Source organism: Pan troglodytes, chromosome 11 (assembly GCF_028858775.2).
Source record: "Pan troglodytes isolate AG18354 chromosome 11, NHGRI_mPanTro3-v2.0_pri, whole genome shotgun sequence".
NCBI classification, from domain to species: domain Eukaryota; kingdom Metazoa; phylum Chordata; class Mammalia; order Primates; family Hominidae; genus Pan; species Pan troglodytes.
Window position 1 is genome coordinate 95,180,773 of NC_072409.2, and position 19,338 is coordinate 95,200,110.

The 19,338-nt window shown below is 38.4% G+C and overlaps 1 protein-coding gene and 1 non-coding gene across 12 annotated transcripts in view; both read right to left on the reverse strand.

Moving 5' to 3' along the window:
- Nucleotides 1–19,338, reverse strand: part of FOCAD (focadhesin) — a 313,151-nt gene that overhangs the window by 266,818 nt on the left and 26,995 nt on the right. For 10 of the 11 annotated variants that reach the window (XM_009456376.5, XM_063787945.1, XM_063787943.1 and 7 more), the window contains 3 exons: nucleotides 15,052–15,140; nucleotides 12,585–12,659; nucleotides 9,922–10,076 (listed from right to left, as the gene is read on the reverse strand). In XM_009456376.5, the coding sequence (XP_009454651.2) occupies nucleotides 9,922–10,076; nucleotides 12,585–12,659; nucleotides 15,052–15,108 (287 nt within the window). In that variant the 5' untranslated portion in view covers nucleotides 15,109–15,140. Of the gene's footprint in view, nucleotides 1–9,921; nucleotides 10,077–12,584; nucleotides 12,660–12,971; nucleotides 13,085–15,051; nucleotides 15,141–19,338 lie in introns of those variants that run through there. The other variant, XM_063787947.1, reaches the window with a different exon arrangement.
- MIR491 (microRNA mir-491) lies at nucleotides 14,274–14,356 on the reverse strand. The gene has a single exon (NR_035820.1). It is a non-coding gene; the product is annotated as a microRNA mir-491 (primary transcript).

Below are 19,338 nucleotides of genomic sequence, written 5' to 3' on the forward strand. Positions count from 1 at the left end.
GCTTTAAAAAATCATTATTTTGGAATTTAGTAAATAAAAGAATTACAAATATATCCTGCCTTTCCTATATAAATTATACCTCTGGGTGTAGATATGGGGAAGATTCTCTTTATAGAAGTATTTCAGGTAATAAGTGAAGAAAAAAAACATAGAATTAGAATGTCACCATTTGAAATCCCTAATGAATTAATGGATCTAGTCACTGAGCATCAACAGCTGCTAACATCATCAAAAATGAAAACAATCAGATACTATGTCCTCCTGAGAAAAGAACACAATCCCACCTAAGAAAAAGTCTCCCCCAAACTCCCAGGGTTGTTTTGAGACTTAAGTGGGGAATTTTAGGTAAAGCTCTAAAGCACAAGGCAGGGCACACAGTTTATATTCAAGAAAGGCTAGTTTTCTTCCTTAACCCTCTTCCCCTAGAAAACAAAGCAGTGGTTGTTTCTATTATTATTGCTGTTTAGAGAGATAATTTATCATTTAAAGAAAATATTCTGGGAGGTGGGGGAAGTCAAGGCAGTATCCCACCACCACAATTAAACAATTATATTTGACACTGATTCTCCATTCACTCAATCTCTCCTCCTTCTATCCCTGTCTGAGCAACATAGATCTAGTATTAGTCACTTGTATTTAAGCACACATGTTTCAAAGCTAGAGCTGAACGGCTGAGAAATACCTATTTCCATGTGGCTCTCCTCCAAATTTAGTTCCAGTGCAGAGGACTCCTCAAATATAGCACTCCAGTCTCCTCTCTGTTTTGGAAATTACCACACCCTCTGCATTCATATGGTTACTGTATAAGTGATCCTAGCACACATATGCTCACACAATGAAGACACAGTGAGCAGAAAGTTAAATTGTGTCCCCCCAAAAGATACATCTAAATCCCAACCCCCAGTACCTATGAATGTGACCTTATATGGAAATAGGATCTTTGTAGATATGATTAAATTAAGTATCTTGGGATGAGATCATCCTAGGTGGGTCATAAATCCAATAACCGGTATCCGTATAGAGAAAGTACAGGGATACTGTATTGGAGACAAAGAGATATACAGGTAAGTCAGCCATCAGCATACAGAGGCAGAGACTGAAGTTACAAGGCCACAAGGCAAGGAATGTCAAAGGTTTCCATCAACCACCAGAAGCTAGTAGAGAGGCATAGAACAGATTCCCCCACAGAGCCTCCAGAAGGAATCAGTCCTGCTGACACCTTAGTTTTTGGCTGCAAGGCATTCATGAAATCATGAAATAATAAATTTCTGTTGTCTTAAGCCACCAAGTTTATCATCTTGTGTTAGAGTAGCCCTAGAAAACTAACACTTGGCAGAGCTGACTGATCCAGCTCCAGGTCCCACCATTGGAAATCTGTAATTGTGGCCAGGAAATTCCAATCTCAGTCTGGCTGCCTCATATACAAGAGATGTTAAGCCAGGGGCAGGTGGTGCCCTGTGAACTAGGAGGCAGAGAAAGTCTGCAGGAAGAAAGAAGAACAAAACACACAGTTTATATCCCATTTGTTTCTGAGGCCTAGGTGCATATTTATTCTTGGGTCCTATGAGATACATACTCCTTTATCAAAAAAAATTAATCCATTTTTGCTCACACTAGTTCAAGTGGATTTCCGTAACTGGTAGCCCAAAGAGACCTAATCCACACAGGAAACTGCTGCCAAAAGTCTACAAAAAAAATCAGCTGGAATAAGTCCTTTCTTGGGCAGGTGCCAGGAAAAGATGAATTTACTCAAGAACCCTTAAAGAGAGCAAAGGAAACTTCAAAACTAAGCCACAAGCACAGTAGCAAGAGACAATGCAAAAAGGTGCCACAATTTTCACTAGGCATAAGAGCCAAGACCCACCTCTCATACAGACTAAGTATCCCTAATCAAAAAATCCAAAATCCTAAATGCTCCAAAATCCTAAATTTTGTGAGCACTGATGTGACACCACAAGTTGAAAATTCCACACCTGAAGCCATGTGACAGGCTACAGACAAAATACAGTTAAAACTTTGTTTCATGCACAAAGTTATTTAAAATATTGTACAAAATTACCTTCAGGCTATCTGTATAAGATGTACATGAAATATAAATGAATTTTGTGTTTAGACTTGGGTCTATCCAAGATATCTCTTTATATATATGCAAATATCCCAAAATCCAAAAAACATAAAATCTGAAACACTTCTGGTCCCAAGCATTTCAGACAGGGGATAGTTAGCCTATAATGAGAGGGAGTATGGGTCAATTATGACGTTGAAGATTCAAAAAAAAATTTTTTTTAATTTTTAGTCAAGCTCTACCAACTACACTAACTAGAAAACACTCAGGCAGATTGCTTTTTGCTAGGTTAATATGGCATAATTACTACTGTGTATATGAATAGCATGTATCAGATTCCCTTTGGGAATTATTTCATTACAACACTAAACACTGCTCATGTATGCTGGGTCTCTTTTTCAAAGACTACAAATAATGCTTGATTCTTTGCTTTCAAAATATACCAAACATGAGGTACAAGACTGTACCCATATTTGGCCAGGGGTAGAATTAAAAGGGTTTGGGTTTGGGTTGAAGAGAATGACATAACATCCCAAGAGGGATGCATCCCTAGGTGTCATGGGAACAAATGTGGCCAAGTCCCTTTATAACTGGAAAGGATTTCAGATCCCTGAACAAGATAATTCATCAGTCTTAAGCATAGTAAGTCATCAGCAAACAAGAGAATGATAAACACTAGAAAAATAATCAAATCATTGTCTAAATTCATTATAAAACTATATGAGAAAACTATAAAACTATATGAAAGAGATAAACAGAGACAAGAAGACACGGACAAAATAAACAGTTCTGAGAAATCCATGCTTAAATGAATGACCAAAAAAATGCTTCTTTAAAATAAAATCTAAGAGATGTAATGTTACTGAGCTTTTGCCTAACAAAGTTCTGTGCACTCATTTGTCTTCCATGTACCAAAAATGGCCAGATTTCTTCTGAAGCATTTTTCCATTATAAAAGTAACATGTGTTCAGTAGCCACTGTTCTTAAATCACCTAGAAACATCTTAGCATAAATGCATGACTCTACAATGGAAGATTTTGTGACAAAGCCTTCAACCAGATCAACTAACTTAAAAAGAAATAGGGCAGAATGTACTAGATCAGAAAAGTGGCTGGAACCACTTTTCTGATTAGGAACTGAAAGTTGAGAGAAATTCTGGGATTTTCAAGGGGGAAAAAAAGGATTGGGGAACAAAAGGAAGGAGAACATCTAGAAACAAGCTAATAAGCTTAAAAGGAATATTTAAAAGACAAGATGGGAAACAGACATGGACTAGCAACTCTGTCACTCTCTAATAAGAGTTAAATAAGCCGTAATATCAATATAAATATAAACCTTGAAACCACATCAAATTCAGATAGTAATGCTCTGACACCCCAGCTGCAGATTAAAATGTGCTGTCTTCCCTAAACCTTGGAGGAAACCTCATAAAGGCATCCTTCCTTGGTTCTTCTTCTCCTGCCAAATAAAATAAAGAGAAAGAAGCTAAATAATACAGAAAAGCTTCAATAATGTAACAAGATATGAATACAGTTGCTAGCCATTTCCTACATAACAAAGCAATTAAGTTTCCCAAGGAACAGGGTCATCAATAAAAGAGAAGACCCTGAGAGACAAGAATTTTCTCCATAAATCATCCTAAATCTTAACTCCAAATGATTCTCAGAATCATTTTTAACCACTGAAGCTTCATCAGCCCATGATCAAAGACTCACTGAACCCAACAGCTTTACTTAGGACCCACTACAAGAATTTTTAATATCCTATGCTAAATTTCATTAAAAGGTAGACTTTAGAAGTCTCAGAAAATATACTTTAATACACTTTATATTCCCAAATACCTCGAATGCAGGTCCCTTCCCTGTCTGAGAGCACAAAAGGCATACAAATCAAGTGCTAGCCTAGTTTATCCAGAGTATAACCTTCTTACCAAGCACATTAAGACAAGAAATGGGGGAAGCAGTTGAGCTGAAATTACAGGCTGTCATGACACCTCAGTATCAAAACAGAATACCTGGTTCTGCAGGAGAGCAAGATTTTTTATTCACAATCCTGTTACTAAGCAACTGTAACAATGGTTGCATGAGCCTTCTAGAAGCCAGCACAGTTAAGGGGAAAAAAATTCTAAGGAAAGAAAAATGGTTTGGGACTCTATTCCAGGATACAGTCAATGTAAAGACAAAAACAAAACCAAAAACAATCTAAACTCAAAACAATTCCTGAAAGGTGTACAAAACTATATGCTACTATATATCTTTCACTTTATTTTCAGTTTCATTTCATTTCAAAATTCACATTCGACTGGTGATAATGATTTCCTTACTGTGTTTCTTTTGTGGTCCCCTTCTTTCCTTCACCCTCCCTAGGGAATAATTTTTTTTCAAATTTCCTTACTGATGAAAAGAACATTTTAGAGCTCTTAAATCCATTTCTTTGTTTACAGAAGCTATAAAAACAAGTTTACAATTGTTTCATGTTGCCTCAGCTTTGAACAGAGAACACTCTAGGACATGAAACTATTCCTTTGAAGAGAACAGTCTCTCAAGCACAGCCAGACCTTTTCCCAGCCACTCCCTGAAGTTTAGACAACCAGATCATTGCAAATGTCAAGTCTTTTTCAAAGTTAGACTATACAATGTAACCCACTCTAAGCCACTGTTTCTCAAATTGTGGGCTTGGATTCAGGTGGGAGGCGGGCTTCCATACGTGTTCCAAAGGAATTTTATAGACTAGACTTACAAAGGATGAAGGAGCAAGTTATAAGGCTGGAAGAGATGGGCACATCTACTTTTCCTTCCATCTTTCTTTCACGCTTTCAAAATCTGCTCTAAATGCTGAAAAAATTCAATAAGCTACATTCTCTAAACATCTATTCTATAGAAGGCTGTTTCTCACTATTGGCTTTTTCTATCCACCCCCCTCTCTCTTTCTCAGTTCCTGAAGGATAGTAGGCTAGAAGATAAATAGGCAAGATGGAAAGATAAAATTTTAGAATCATTTTTCTAAAGCAAAGATAAGCAATCACGGTGTGTCTCAGTTCCCAAAGTGCCTTCAGATTCCAATAAACCTCTAATTAAAGAGAAGTCAGAGACAAGTAGAAATTTAAATAATGGAAACTGAAGACCCAAACTGTCTCACCCAAAGTCATTCCCTGCATTTTACTGATTGATTGAGTGATTGATTGATTGAGACGGAGTCTCACTCTGTTGTCCAGGCTGGAGTGCAGTAGTGCGATCTTGGCTCAATGCTACCTCTGCTTCCAGGTTCAAGCAATTCTCCTGCCTCAGCCTCCTGAGTAGCTGGGACTATAGGCATGTGTCACCAAGCCCAGCTAATTTTTTTTGTATTTTTAGTAGAGACGGGGTTACACTTTGTTGGCCAAGCTGGTCTCCAACTCCTGACCTCAAGCGATGTACCTGCCTCAGCCTCCCAAAGTGCTGGGATTACGGGCATGAGCCACCACGCCTGGCCCATTCTTGCCTTTAAGTCCCAAAGACACAGATGGTTTTCTGTCTCAGAAGATTCCCTGAGGTTCATTTTGGAGGAGGAGGCTATTTGAGTGTCTTGTTTTTAATTAGCTTGTTTCTTAAAATGGATTCTCATTTTGTTGGGGTTTTTTTTTTGTAAACATAAACGGTACAAAGTATAGTCTTCGTATTCACTACACACCACAAAGTTCTGCTACTTGAAATAAAGCAAATGAAGAAAATCATGTTTTCTGACATAAAAATAATTATTATATCCACTGGCAACAACAAGGAAAACTTAGCACTTATATATTTTATGATCAAATTGATTCAAAAATTAAATTGCTTAGCTTCAGCATCTATTCTGTCTATATCTCCCTGTGGATGACAATTTAGACAATATGAACATTCTCAGATAAGAAATTTTGTTTAAAATGTCCAGCATCCTTCCACTGTTAAAACTCCTATATTTGCTTATTATAAAATTCAAGGCTTTCTTCCACATGTTGGCCAAATAGCCAAAGAATCTTAAAAATTTATGGCCACCTATATGTATAAGATTAAGGACTGAAACACTATCTATTGTAAAAGATTAGAAATAATAGGAAATTGATAAATTATGGCTCATTCACATAATGGAATATTATGCAGCTAGAAAAAAAATAGAAAGCTGTTTATATATTTTATAGAATGAGTTCTGAAATGGTTTGGATGTTTGTCCCCTCCAAATCTTATGTTGACATATGATTCTAAATGTTGGAGATGAGGCCTGGTAGGGGGTGACTGAATCACAGGGGGCAGATCCCTTATGAATGATTTACTACCATCCCCTTGGTGACAAGTGAGTTCTTGCTCAGTTAGTTCACATGAGATCTGGTTATTTAAAAGATCTTGGACCTCCCCCTCTCTCTCTTGCTCCTGGCTCTTGCCATGTGACATGCCTGCTCCCTCTTTGCCTTCCACCATGACTGTAAGCTTCCCGAAGCCCTTGCCAGAAGCAGATACTGGCACCATGCTTCCTGTACAGCCTGTAGAACCGTAAGCCAAAATAAGCAACTTTTCTTTATAAATTACCCAGCCTTAGGTATTTCTTTATAGCAATGCAAGAACAGCCTAATACAAGCTCCAAGATATATTTTTTCACTGAAAATGCAAACTAAAGAATACTATGTAACAGGCTACTATTTCTGTTTGTTAAGGAAGGAAAATATACATGTAAATACACATACATACAAATTTTCTATTATATATTATGTAGAATATAATAAGACCTACTAACAGTTTGTCTTCCACAGGAGGGGAAAAAACACAGATACTGGGATAGGACAGAGGCTTTGCCTAAAATATCCAATGTGAATATATTATCTATTCAAAAAAACACACTTTTTTTCTCTTTTGAGACCAAGTCTCGCTCTGTCACCCAGGCTGGAGTGCAGTGGTGCAATTTCAGCTTCAGTTCGCTGCAAGATCCGCCTCCCGGGTTCGAGTGATTCTCCTGCCTCAGCCTCCCGAGTAGCTGGGATTACAGGCATAAGTCACCACGCCCGGCTAATTTTTGTGTTTTTAGTAGAGATAGGGTTTCACCATGTTGGCCAGGCTGGTCTCGAACTCCTGACCTCAAGTGATTCGCCTGCCTCGGCCTGCCGAAGCGTTGGGATTACAGGCATGAGTCACTACACCTCACCCAAAAAACACATTTTTAAATTTAAAAATAACCAAGGTTACCCACAAATTATAATATGCAGAGATGACAGGATAATTCACTATCTGCAAAGCTTATACTTTGCAATTTACAATAGGGATGAAGAATTAATACTGATGTGTGAATGATACCTCACACCAGCATAATTTTCTAAGATTATCTTCTAGAATTAAAGGTATAATCTAACCTGCTCTAATTACACCTCAAATACACAGAAGATACTACATTGGCCCCATGAGCTGCTGATACTTTAACTTTTGAATATAAATAGTACAACTACACAATGCAATTACATTTTACATTTGCAGATTTTTAAGGCATTTGAAAATATGTGGGGTGGGGGACAAAAAAGACCATACCTGCATTTCACAAATAAAAAAGGTAAGGTAAAATCTAGGTGGCTTGCATAAGATCAACCAATAAATGAGAAAAAAAGAGACACATAAAAATCTTAACTTTTCAAAATTCTCCTCAAAACTACTTTTTTAATTGGTATACAATAGAATTATTCTAAAATTTTTGTGTTTATATGTGTGTATGTGAATGCGTGTAGAAACAGAAAGAGAGAAAGTAGTAAGTTTTCAGTCATGATCAAACCTTCACTTATTCAGAAATATCTGGGCATCTACTAAGTGTCAGAGAGAGTGCCAGATACCAAAATACAGGTTTAAAAATAACACACATAGGCACATATTGTGAAACAACAAGTAGCGCAGCAGAGAAGTGGGAAGTGTCTGGACAGGAAAGAGGACATCTGAGCACAGCCTGAAAGCATAACAAAGATGATGTCAGACAGAGAAGGGGAAGGAGCGTGCCATGCTGGTGTGGAACACACACAAGGGCTCAGGAAGACTGAAGAGTTGTGGATGTCTAGAGAAGAGGGTTCATGGGGGGAAACATAACTTGAACAGAAGGCTGGATCTAGTTTGGGAAGGGCTTTTCCTTTCGCAATCACAGACTGCAAAAGGAAAAGAAAAACCAAGCCAGGCATGCTGGCACACATTTGTAGTCCCAGCTACTTAGGAGGCTGAGGCGGGAGGACTACTTGAGCCCAGGAGTTTGAGGCTTCAGTGAGCTATAATAATGCCCGGGCAGCATAGCAAGACCCAGTCAGAAAGGAAACAGAGAAAGAAAGAGAGAAAGAGAGAGAGAGGGAGAAGGAAAGAAGGAAGGAAGGAAGGAAGGAAGGAAGGAAGGAAGGAAGGAAGGAAGGAAGGAAGGAAGGGAGGGAGGGAGGGAGGGAGGGAGGGGAGGGGAGGGAAAAGAGGGGAGGGGAAGGGAGAGGAAGGGGAGGGGAGAGGAAAGGGAGGGGAGAGGGAGGGGAGGGGGGAGAAAGGGGAGGGGAGGGGAAGGCAGGGCAGGACAGGGCGAAATTAAGACCAAGGTGCCAAAAAGACACAAAGAAATGATCTAAGGAAACAGGAAACGATTTATAAAGAAACGTTAAAAGGCTAGGGGTTATTTAACCTAATCAACTTCAAGCCCAGGAATCTTTCCACAAATTTTTGTTGTTGTTGTTAAGATGGAATTTCACTCTGTCACCCAGGCTGGAGTGCAGTGGTGTAATCTCGGTTCACTGCAACCTCCACCTCCTGGGTTCAAGTGATTCTCATGCCTTAGTCTCCTGAGTAGCTGGGATTACAGGCACGCATCACCACGCCCAGCTAATTTTTGTATTTTTAGTAGAGACACAGTCTCATCATGTTGGCCAGGCTGGTCTCGAACTCCTGACCTCAGGTGATCCGCCCGCCTCAGCCTCCCAAAGTGCTAGGATTACAGGCGTGACCCACTGCATCCAGCATCTTTCCACAAATTGATAATTACAGCTGTACTCCATCTCCACTGAAGGCAGGGAAAAAAATTAAGTACTCAGCCCGATGATACTATAATAAAGGTGAGTGAAAAACACTGGAAAAACAAGTAGCTTCACCGAGGAGGAGGGAGGCTTGGTGAGAGGTGAGGGAAGGGGGCAAAAGCCCAAATGATTTGAAGTAGTCAAAAATTAGGACATATAGATTGAGACAATTTCTTGAAGCAAAGAGTAACAACTCTTTTTCAGGGAGTATTTTATAACAGAGGCTCACTGGTTCAAACATGGTCCTGTTTGACCATTTCTGAATGGAACCCTCTTATTCCTTATTGTCCTATTACCTCAGTCTGTAAATGGACGAAATACGGTCATACCAAAGAAATTCAAAGAACAAAACATTATTAACTTTGAAAAATCAGGGGGAAGACATCCCTAAATCACAAAATATTTGAGAAATAAATGCCATTATTTTCTAATACACTAATGCCAAGGCCTGGCCAAGTAATGCCACTACAATGTATAAACTATACCACTGTGGAAGAAGCATTGCTTATGGACAACCTTCTTTCTTAAATTGTCAGGAATCTGCATTACATTTTTGAATTATAAACTGTTTAGCTATTTTCTTCTTAAAAAGGGCAATGACAAATTTAAGTAGAGCCCCAAAACTTAAGTACCGCAAATGACCACAAATTCTGAAACTATAGGGTTTGAATTAGCATGATATTTTCATAAATGAAACAGCAACTCATGTCATTTTAAGAGCAAGAAAAACAACTGGCAAGTAGGATGAATGCTGACTCTTAATAGGGATTTAGTGAATTCTTTTTCCTAAAAACTTAAATCATTAACTGACCAAACACTGAGGAAAAAGTACCTGGTTGATGGAATCAAGTTGAGTATCCCATTGAGAACATAGCTGAACTCTGCATGATCCTGAGCAACGAGTGCCACCAGACCTTCACAGCAGGCTGTTCGAACCACTACATTGTCACTGCAACACTTCTCCCACAGCAAGTTCAAAGCAGGAGTCTGAAACCAAACCAGTGATTAGAAGACAATTCTGATGAGCAGCAAACACACACACACACCTTTGGTCATTCATCAATGAGTAATTTGTTCACAGTAGGCTAGCTTTCCTTTATAAAGATGATGCTGTTGTCACTCTGTTCCTAGAATAAAATGAAGTCAATTTTCCAAGAGAGGTAATGGATGTGTTTTGATACAGCAACTCTCTTTCACCTGGTATCATGGCTATAAAACAAGGCTGGCTGCAGGCAGAGGTATGACCCGAGTTCAAGCAACACAACAAAGCTAAAACTTGGCTCTAGCACATTGCTCTAACCAAACAATTTAACCAGACACTAATAGTATATCAGCTAGCCTAAGTTGAACTCCAAATACTATTTATGCCATAAGCCTTCAATGACAATAACAGTTATTTTCAGAAGATGTTCCTTCTCTCCTACTACCAACCTCTATCACCTACATGCACCTTACCACCACCCACAATGCCCTTGCCACAATTTCTTGAAGTCTAACGTGGGCCCACATATAAAGAGAGAAGTAGGACAGGCCACCAGCAAGCTGCTCATTCCATGGCTACCAAAAAAAAAAAAAAAAAAAAAAAGCCTAGGAAAACTGTTTGCCCAAGAAAGAAACTGTGACTTTCCCCCTCTCACACTGTGACTCTGTCTTCACTGATAGAAGAGCATGAGAAGGACATATAAGTAAATATAAGTTTTCATTTTAGAATACCCTATCAAAGCAGGGGTTCTAGCTTTTATAACTTTCTCAGGAATCCAGGACCACCAAAATGGTTCACTACTAACAATAAACCTATATGACTATATTGCGGATAAAGTCCATTTAGACTTACACACAGTTGTATTTAAAAAAAAAAAGAACAAATAATGAAGCAATTTTTCCTTTTTCCTGATGCAACTTATTAGGGAAATATATAATTTGGGAAAAATTAATATCCCAGCTCCCAAAGAATAACTATTAATAAAAGAATGAAAATCAAGGCCAGGCACTGTGGCTCATGCCTGTAATCCCAACACTTTGGGAGGCCAAGGCGGGTGGATCAACTGAGGTCAGAAGTTCGAGACCAGCCTGGCCAACATGGTGAAACCCAGTCTCTACTAAAAATACAAAAAACTGGCTGGGCGTGTTGGGACACACCTGTAGTCCCAGCTACTTGGGAGGCTGAGATATGAGAACTGCTTGAACCCAGGAGGTGGAAGTTGCAGTGAGCTGAGATCGCGCCACTGCACTCCAGGCTGGGCGACAGAGCCAGACTCTGTCTCAAAAAAAAAAAGAAAAGAAAATCAACATCATTTTGTACCCACTTTCCCTCTGTAGCTGGCTAAGAATCTTTTCTCTTAGCATCCCACTATTAAAATAACAATACAGTTAACAATCACTACAGGAAGGAAATATTTATATTCCACTTCTCCTTTTATTCAGAAGGACATTGTGTTCAGCTGTACTGACAATACCAAAAGGTTCTAAATGTCATCACTCTATTATTACACCGGAAAAACAAAACAAACAAATAAATAAACTGCTGCCTCAGGTAAGACTGTGTAAGCATTCATTTTTAGTAGAAGAGGAAACAGTTACAGGGATTTCACATTCAATAAATCCTGGCAGTTTAAGTAAAATCACTAGATCTTCTCAAAGTACACAATGTGATTATAGGCAGGATTAGGATCAGAGTTCTCAGAAAACCTAATTTATATGACTACATACAAACACCAGAAAAATGCCAATTAGTGAAGTGTGTCCTACACTTACTTCAACATGTCTGCAGAAGCAATAAAGAAATGTAACTTGGAGCAGCTAATCAAAAAGAATGTGAGACAAAGGAAATCAATTTATTTCTGCTGTGAAAAAAAAGAATCTTATTTCCATCACTTATGTTCCCTATAGAGGACACCTGAGAACACCTCTCTTAAGAAGAGTTTCCCAACTAGCAGGTCAAAACACACAACACTGATCAACCAAACCCCAAGTGGTGTATCTCAGTAAGCTGGCATTGCTTCAACTCTGAGCATTCACCTGCTGTTTGTGTAAGATGGAATTTTTCAGCTTTGACTGTCAATGTATGACCTTTCCAACTAAGAACTCACAGCTGGGGCTGAGCTGAAGCATGAGAAATCTACATCCAAACAGAGCCACTCTGTTCATTCTCTTCATTACCAAAATAATTCCCTCAGAGGTAACTCTATCAGTCTTCTCTAAAGCATGCTTTCTCTCATTCCACCCATGTTATTTTTCATTAACAGTCATAAGAATACTCCTCTCCAGCCCTTCCCTCCATGTCTCATTCCTAGAGTGTTTTAATAAATTTAAAACTTTTTTATTGCTATATATTAAAAAGGCAAACAAATAAACAAAAAAGGCAATGAAGTTCTCACAGTTCAAAAGCATTTCTACTGTGATCTGAACTATCAGGGAAACAAGACAGGTGCATATGTGATCCAGCTAGTAGCAATCTTATCTGAAGAGAATTAAAGCATAAAGTTAAACACAGACCTGATTTGTAGATTGGTGAATCTTTTCTGAAAAACCATTTTCCTTTAGGACTGCAGCAATAAGATGACCCACAGCCTTAAAAAGAAATAAAATTAATGAACACAGTCCCTTAGAAGTTCTTTCCAAATATCAATACTAGTTGATATGAGTATGCCAGGCAGTCAATTAGGATTAAGTAAAATTCCCATTAACTAAGTGTGTGCTATGTAGAAGGCATTGAATTAGGCACTCCACATGCACAATTTCTAATCTTCAGAATAGCCGTCAAGGCAGGCATATCTATTCCAGGTTACCAATAAGCAACTATAGTGCATAGAGGTTAAGAAAACTGCCAGATTTTTGGTTCAAATTGCTGTCAGTATCAGAAGATAACTTGAGATTGCTTACTCCATTAAAACATGAATGAGAAAGCCCATAGTTTTTAAAATCATCTTTGCACTGAAACGAAATCCATCATGCTTCATCACACTGTTAACGAATATGAAGAATATGTCTTAGAGTCAATAGGCTAGCAACAATCATTGCCATTCTGTGTACGGGTTGGAAAAAACTTCACTATTGCAACAACTGTCCATCCTGCCCTTGGGACCAAATTACGGTATAGCTGTGAATAACTGTCAGTCCTGCAAAGTCTCCAGAACAGCTCAAATAAAAACACAGCACCCACTCCTTCCTCATTTTTCTCTTTGTATTTCACACATTGGAACTGATTTAAGACCGTGGTGCTTGTGGTCTAGTTTTGTGATATAAGTCACTCATTTACATGAATATTAAGTTTAGTCCAACTTACTGTCTCTTATCTCCTAGTAAAAGGAATAGTAATAAGAACTGAGCACCCATGGATAGGTTGAGCTCTTGTTTTACAAAATATACCATATTTCATTGAATGGAACTGACCAGGAATTGGAATTGCAAGTTGCACCATTATACTGTGTACCACTAAGAAAGAAAAAAGGCTGCCAATTAGTCTATGATATACAGTGCTTCTTATAAGTTAGAATTTTGGTTTTATAGTCACACAAGAGTTCTTTTAGACTCGTGTAGAAAATCATGCCCAAGTTCACAAATGTGCAGGCAATACCAACTGTATCTCAACTGCTGCCATCAATTACTAGAGGCAATCCAATTTCAAAGATGTTAAAATCTGAAAACAACGTGTGTGAATCAATGAAATATGGTGCTAACATCGAGCAGTGGTTACAGAAGAACAATAAGAAATATTTGCAAAGGACAGGACACAATCACAAGAACCTAATAAAACTAATATGAAACACAATAGGGACAAAGAAAAAGCTATAGTTCATAGCTAGAAAAAGAACTAAAAGAAGAGAAGCTTAATTCCCTATTCCCCACCAGGTTCAATTTATCTAATATACTTTTCACTTCATCTTCTAACAAATCAGAGATACTAGCCTAAACTGATTTTTTAAAATACAAAACCCAAGGATAAATCAGCCTACATTGCTACTTAAGTGTTCTATAACAGAATTCAAATAGCCATCCTACACTAAACAATATAAATATATATATATATTTTTTTTTTTCACCTAACTTAACAGTAACACGTATGGGCATTTCTTGATTATCTATGCTAACAAAGAGACTCCAGGCACAGAAAAATAAAACTGTGAATAGTATCCTCCAAGCCTTCATCTTCCTCTTCATGGTAAGGACCTGCAGGATATGACTCCAACCCAGCCAGGTAGAAGGGAATCTTGCATAAGGAGTGTTCTACTCCTCATGGAAGGGTTCCCCACTACCCAGCTAAGTCAATTCCCACAGCAGACATCTCCGAAGTTAATTGTTGAAAGTATCCAAGGTGCTGTACGTTGTTAAGTCTTCAAGATGGCTTCTGCTGGTCTGTTAGCTTGACTCTCACAAGAAAAGACAATAAGCTATTATGATACCTTGATTAACCAGAATGTTTCTAGTTAGCTAAAGGCTACCCAGAAAGCCATCTTTGTTTTAACTATTTAATTATTGAAAAGCTCTTTAAAGTTATCACAATCTTCTATCTTAGTAGATACATCAAATTTTCTAATCCAGGATATTTTACTTATTAAATGTCATTATTATAAAAATCTATATAAGGGGTAGGATATGTCTTCTTAAATATTAATCCCTCATACTCTTCGGACATATAACTGTTTACCTCTGTTCCCAATAATTATAGGCCAAAAAAAACCAAACAAACATATTCAGGGGCCTACTACTTAATCAAGGTTTTATTATCTCTAGGAAGAAAAGTATGATATATAAACAGAAGCTGAGATTGATCAATTTCAAATATTTGCTTTCCATGTCAAATATATATTTTCAAATTAAATGTATATTTAAAGTTGTTTCATAAAATATAAATCTCTACATGTAGAATAAAATATTTAATATTAAATATATAAAGTTCAGTTAACAATCCACAGAACAGGTTTATTTGTTACCATGAGCAAAAATAAACAAACAAAATTACCTGTGATTGGATAAGAGAATTTGGAAATTCAAACCTTTTCCTGATATCATCTGACATTTTTGCTTCTCTTACATGTATGTGTGCAGCTTCTGTAACCAAACCAAAAGAATATTTGTTAGTCTTCCAACTGGTCTGAATTGGGGCTCCAATTAATTATTCCTCAAATAATGTGAATGTAATCCATTCCAAAGACAACAATGGAAATAAAGCACAGGGCTCTGCAGAGTAATCCTTGGCATAACTTCATTGTCATCCAGCACTCAAATGTCATGATTGATAAATAAACTAAAAATGCCCAACAGCTCTTGGTTTTTCCCATGAGAGCTAATCCTGAAAAAGATGAATTTGCACTACGGAAATGAAAAAAACATCCAAAAGTTCAACCACACATTTGAAATAGAAATTAATTCTTTTGTGGATCAAAACTTATAAGGGAGAAAGAGTCAAACGGTCATAAAATTACTTCATCTATGCCTCACTTTGGCACAAGCTTTCATCTAAGCACTAATCCAACTGCTAGTGACAAGTGTGAAGCCTAGGTGAACTTTTTTCAAGAAGTATAGAAAAGACCTAGAAGTTCACACGTTAAAACAGACTGTTTGTTTCCTAAAGGAGGAACAAGCAAACAATTAGCACCAACTTTTAATATTTATATCTCACTTATCATTCCTACTGGGCTCACAAGAAAAGAAAAGTGAAAGAGAGAAAGAGAGAGGAAGGAAGGAAGGAAGGAAGGAAGGAAGGAAGGAAGGAAGGAAGGAAGGAAGGAAGGAAGGAAGGCAGGCAGGCAGGCAGGCAGGCAGGCAGGCAGGCAGGCAGGCAGGCAGGCAAGCATGCAAAAGGATGGGGAAGGCAGGTGGTAAAGCAGGACCATGGAACTAATAAGAGGATTTCCTAAGGATCCCAATTTATCCCATTTCCATGAAGCACTGAACCTACCAATTACATTATTTTGAAAAACAGGGCCCTCTAGGTCACCTACTTTTACAATATAATTAAAATTAAAATTTATGTCAATAAACAGCCCTAGATTAACTTATAACAAGCAGAAAAACCAAGTTCCCCTGATCTCAAAAAACAAAGCATATTGTAATGAACTAGCAGCCTTTTCTAACTGCAGGTTGAGCAACCCTAATCTGAAAATACAAAATTCAAAATGTTACAAAATCTGAAACTTTTTGAGCACTGACGTGACACTCAAAGGAAATGCTCATTGGAGCACTTTGGATTTTCAGATTGGATTTTCAACCGGTTTAAAGTATATGCAAATAGTCCAAAAAAAAATTTTTTTTTAATCCAAATCCAAAACACTTCTGGTCCCGAGCATTTCAGATAAAGAATACTCAATCTGTACTTTCCACCCTTTTATCCAAAGCTAAACTCCCTGAATGGGTAATTTATCCTGGTATTTTTCTTCAACATCTATGTCCAACTTTCCTCCCCGAATTTGACATTCCACAACACTAAAACAACTTGTTCTAAGATTGCAAACTATTTTCCTATCTAAATCTACTTTATTAGCTTAAGCAGGTCAAAAATTTTTAACTTCCCAATTGTGTCAATCACAACTTTCTTGTAGTTTTCTCCTCCTTTGAATTCCATAATACTCACAACAGAGTCTCCTAAAGTGTGTCCCTGGGAAACACAGGAAAAAAATATCTCCATGGGTGAAAGAAAGATTCTATGGGGACATATATTCCTATCTTGAAATTCATTCACTCATTTAACAAATACTTATTAGTTGCCTATTGTGTGTCCAGCACAGTTCTAGGTGCTTGAGTTATATCAGTGAACAAAATAGGCAAAAAATCTCTGCATTTATGGAGCTTACAGTCTAGTAGAAAGCAGCAGATAATTTTTTAAACAAACAATACATAAAATATGTTAGAAGATGGTAAGTGCTAATAAAAAAAAAGTGAAGCAGAATAAAGGAGATGAGAAATGGGAGAAATGCACACTTTCCATTTTAAATATGGTAGTCCAGGTCAGTCTCTTCTAGAGAGGGTGGCATGTGAACAGACTTAAAGGAGGAAAGGAAGTTAGATTAGCCAAACAGATATCTAGGGGGAAGAGTGTCACAGGCACAGGAAAAAGCCCTAAGCTAATAAATTGCTTAAGCCCTGTCTTAGGAAGAATAAAGAGATGTGCATACAGCAGAGTGAAGGAGGAAAAGAATGGTAAATCAGGTCAAAGGATCAATGAGAAGCCAGGTCATAAAAGGCCTTGTAGGCCACTACAGGGACTGACACGCTTATCCTGAGTGAAATGGAAAGCTACTGCACAAAGAGGCAGTAGGATTTCAATAGAATCACTTGGGGTACCAAGTGGTCAGATTCTGGATATATTTGAAGGGAAAGCCAATGCGGCTGCTAATGGATTCGATAAGAGCACAGAAGAAAGGGCCAGGCACGGTGGCTCACACCTGTAATCCCAGCACTTTGGGAGGCTGAGGCAGGCAGATCACCTGAAGTCAGGAGTTCGAGACTAGCCTGGCCAACATGGCAAAACCCTGTCTCTACTAAAAATACAAAAATTAGCCAGATGTGGTGGTGTGCACCTATAATCCCAGCTACTCAGGAGGCTGGGATAGGCGAATCACTTGAACCCGGGAGGTGGAGGTTGCAATAAGCCGAGGTTGTGCCACTGCACTCCAGGCTGGGTGACTGAGTGAGACTCTGTCAAAAAAAAAAAAAAAAGAAAAAAGAAAAAAAAAGACTATAGGAGAAAGGAGTCAAGGATGACTCCAAGGTTTTTAATCTGAGCAACTTTTTTTTTTCTTTTTTTGTGAGACAGAGTCTCACTCTGTCACCCAGGCTGGAGTGCAGTGGTGCGATCTCGGCTCACTGTAACCTCTGCCTCCCAGGTTCAAGCAATTCTCCTGCCTCAGCCTCCCGAGTAGCTGGGATTACAGGCGCCCACCACCACGCTCAGCTAATTTTTGTATTTTTAGTAGAGACAGGTTTCACCATGTTGGCCAGGCTAGTCTGGAACTCCTGACCTCAAGTGATCTGCCCGCCTCGGCCTCCCAAAGTGCTAGGATTACAGGCGTGAGCCACCATGCCCAGCTTGAGCAACTTTATTTTTTATCTCAATTCCTTTGGCCATTTTACACATGGAACAATATAATTTCTATGTTACTTCTTACCACGGCGTTTTTTTACTAAAAAGAAAAGATAGAGCTGCCATCACCTGACATGGGGAACCAAGTTTTGTGAGGAAGACAAAGAATTCCATTTTGGACAGTTAAGTTTTAGATGCCTCACAGGTATCCCAAGGGGAAATGTCTCGTAGAAAGTCGAACACAGGAATCTAAACTTGGAGGCAGAGATCGTAGTGGAGATATAAATAATGTTGCATATTATTAAAGAACATAAGAGGGTCTAATACAAGAAGTCTATTTAACTTTGCTTAACCCAGAATTTATCAAATCTATCTGGCCATGCAACAATGGAAATACCTGCTAACCAACTATACTATCAGTCTGTCCTGGGATACACACTGGGAAACACTGTTTTACTGACTCCTCCTGTTCCTCTGTCCACTCTGCTCCTCGAGTGCTATCTTCCCTCCTGGAGGCACTCCCCAGCCACTCTGCCTTGTGCTGTTGTCCCTCTATACAAACTCTCCCACAGCTATCAGTCGTCATCTCGCACAGATCTCCAAACGCTTCCATACTTTCTCTTAGTAGGCTCTAAAATACCAGAAATTAGGGACATCAAAAACAAAACACATATTTCCTTTCAAAAAACTGTCACTTCAGTTTATTTTACCCCAGTTATCCTCTCACAATTTCGTTCACCACCACTCTCTAAATCCAGTCAGCCACAAAATCGGCTTCCTTCTTTCCAGCACCTCAGAGGTTACTATTCCTCTTCATTCTACACTCATCATCTTAGTTCCTCATGGCAGGCTTACTCCAGTAACTGCTTAGTCTTGGGGCTCTCCATGCTGAGTTAGTACACTGCTGTCAGATTAGCTGTACTGAAATGCTGTTCCCGTCATATCATTTCCCTGTGAAATTTTCATAGTGGGTTTTCAATTGTTTGTTGGATTAAATGCAAATCCTGATGCCTAGCTTTTATGCCTTCCTATCAACAGTCTCACCCATTCAACTTCATTTTCACTGCTGTAATTCTAATCTAGCTAAAACAGTTCCCAAAATGGTCCCACATGTTCAAAATCTGCTCAATCCTACAGGATTTCATTTCTTCTCTCCCACATAAAATGTCTCCTATATGCTTCCACTGCTTAAATATTAAACTCCTTTCATAGCACATCTCTGTTAAG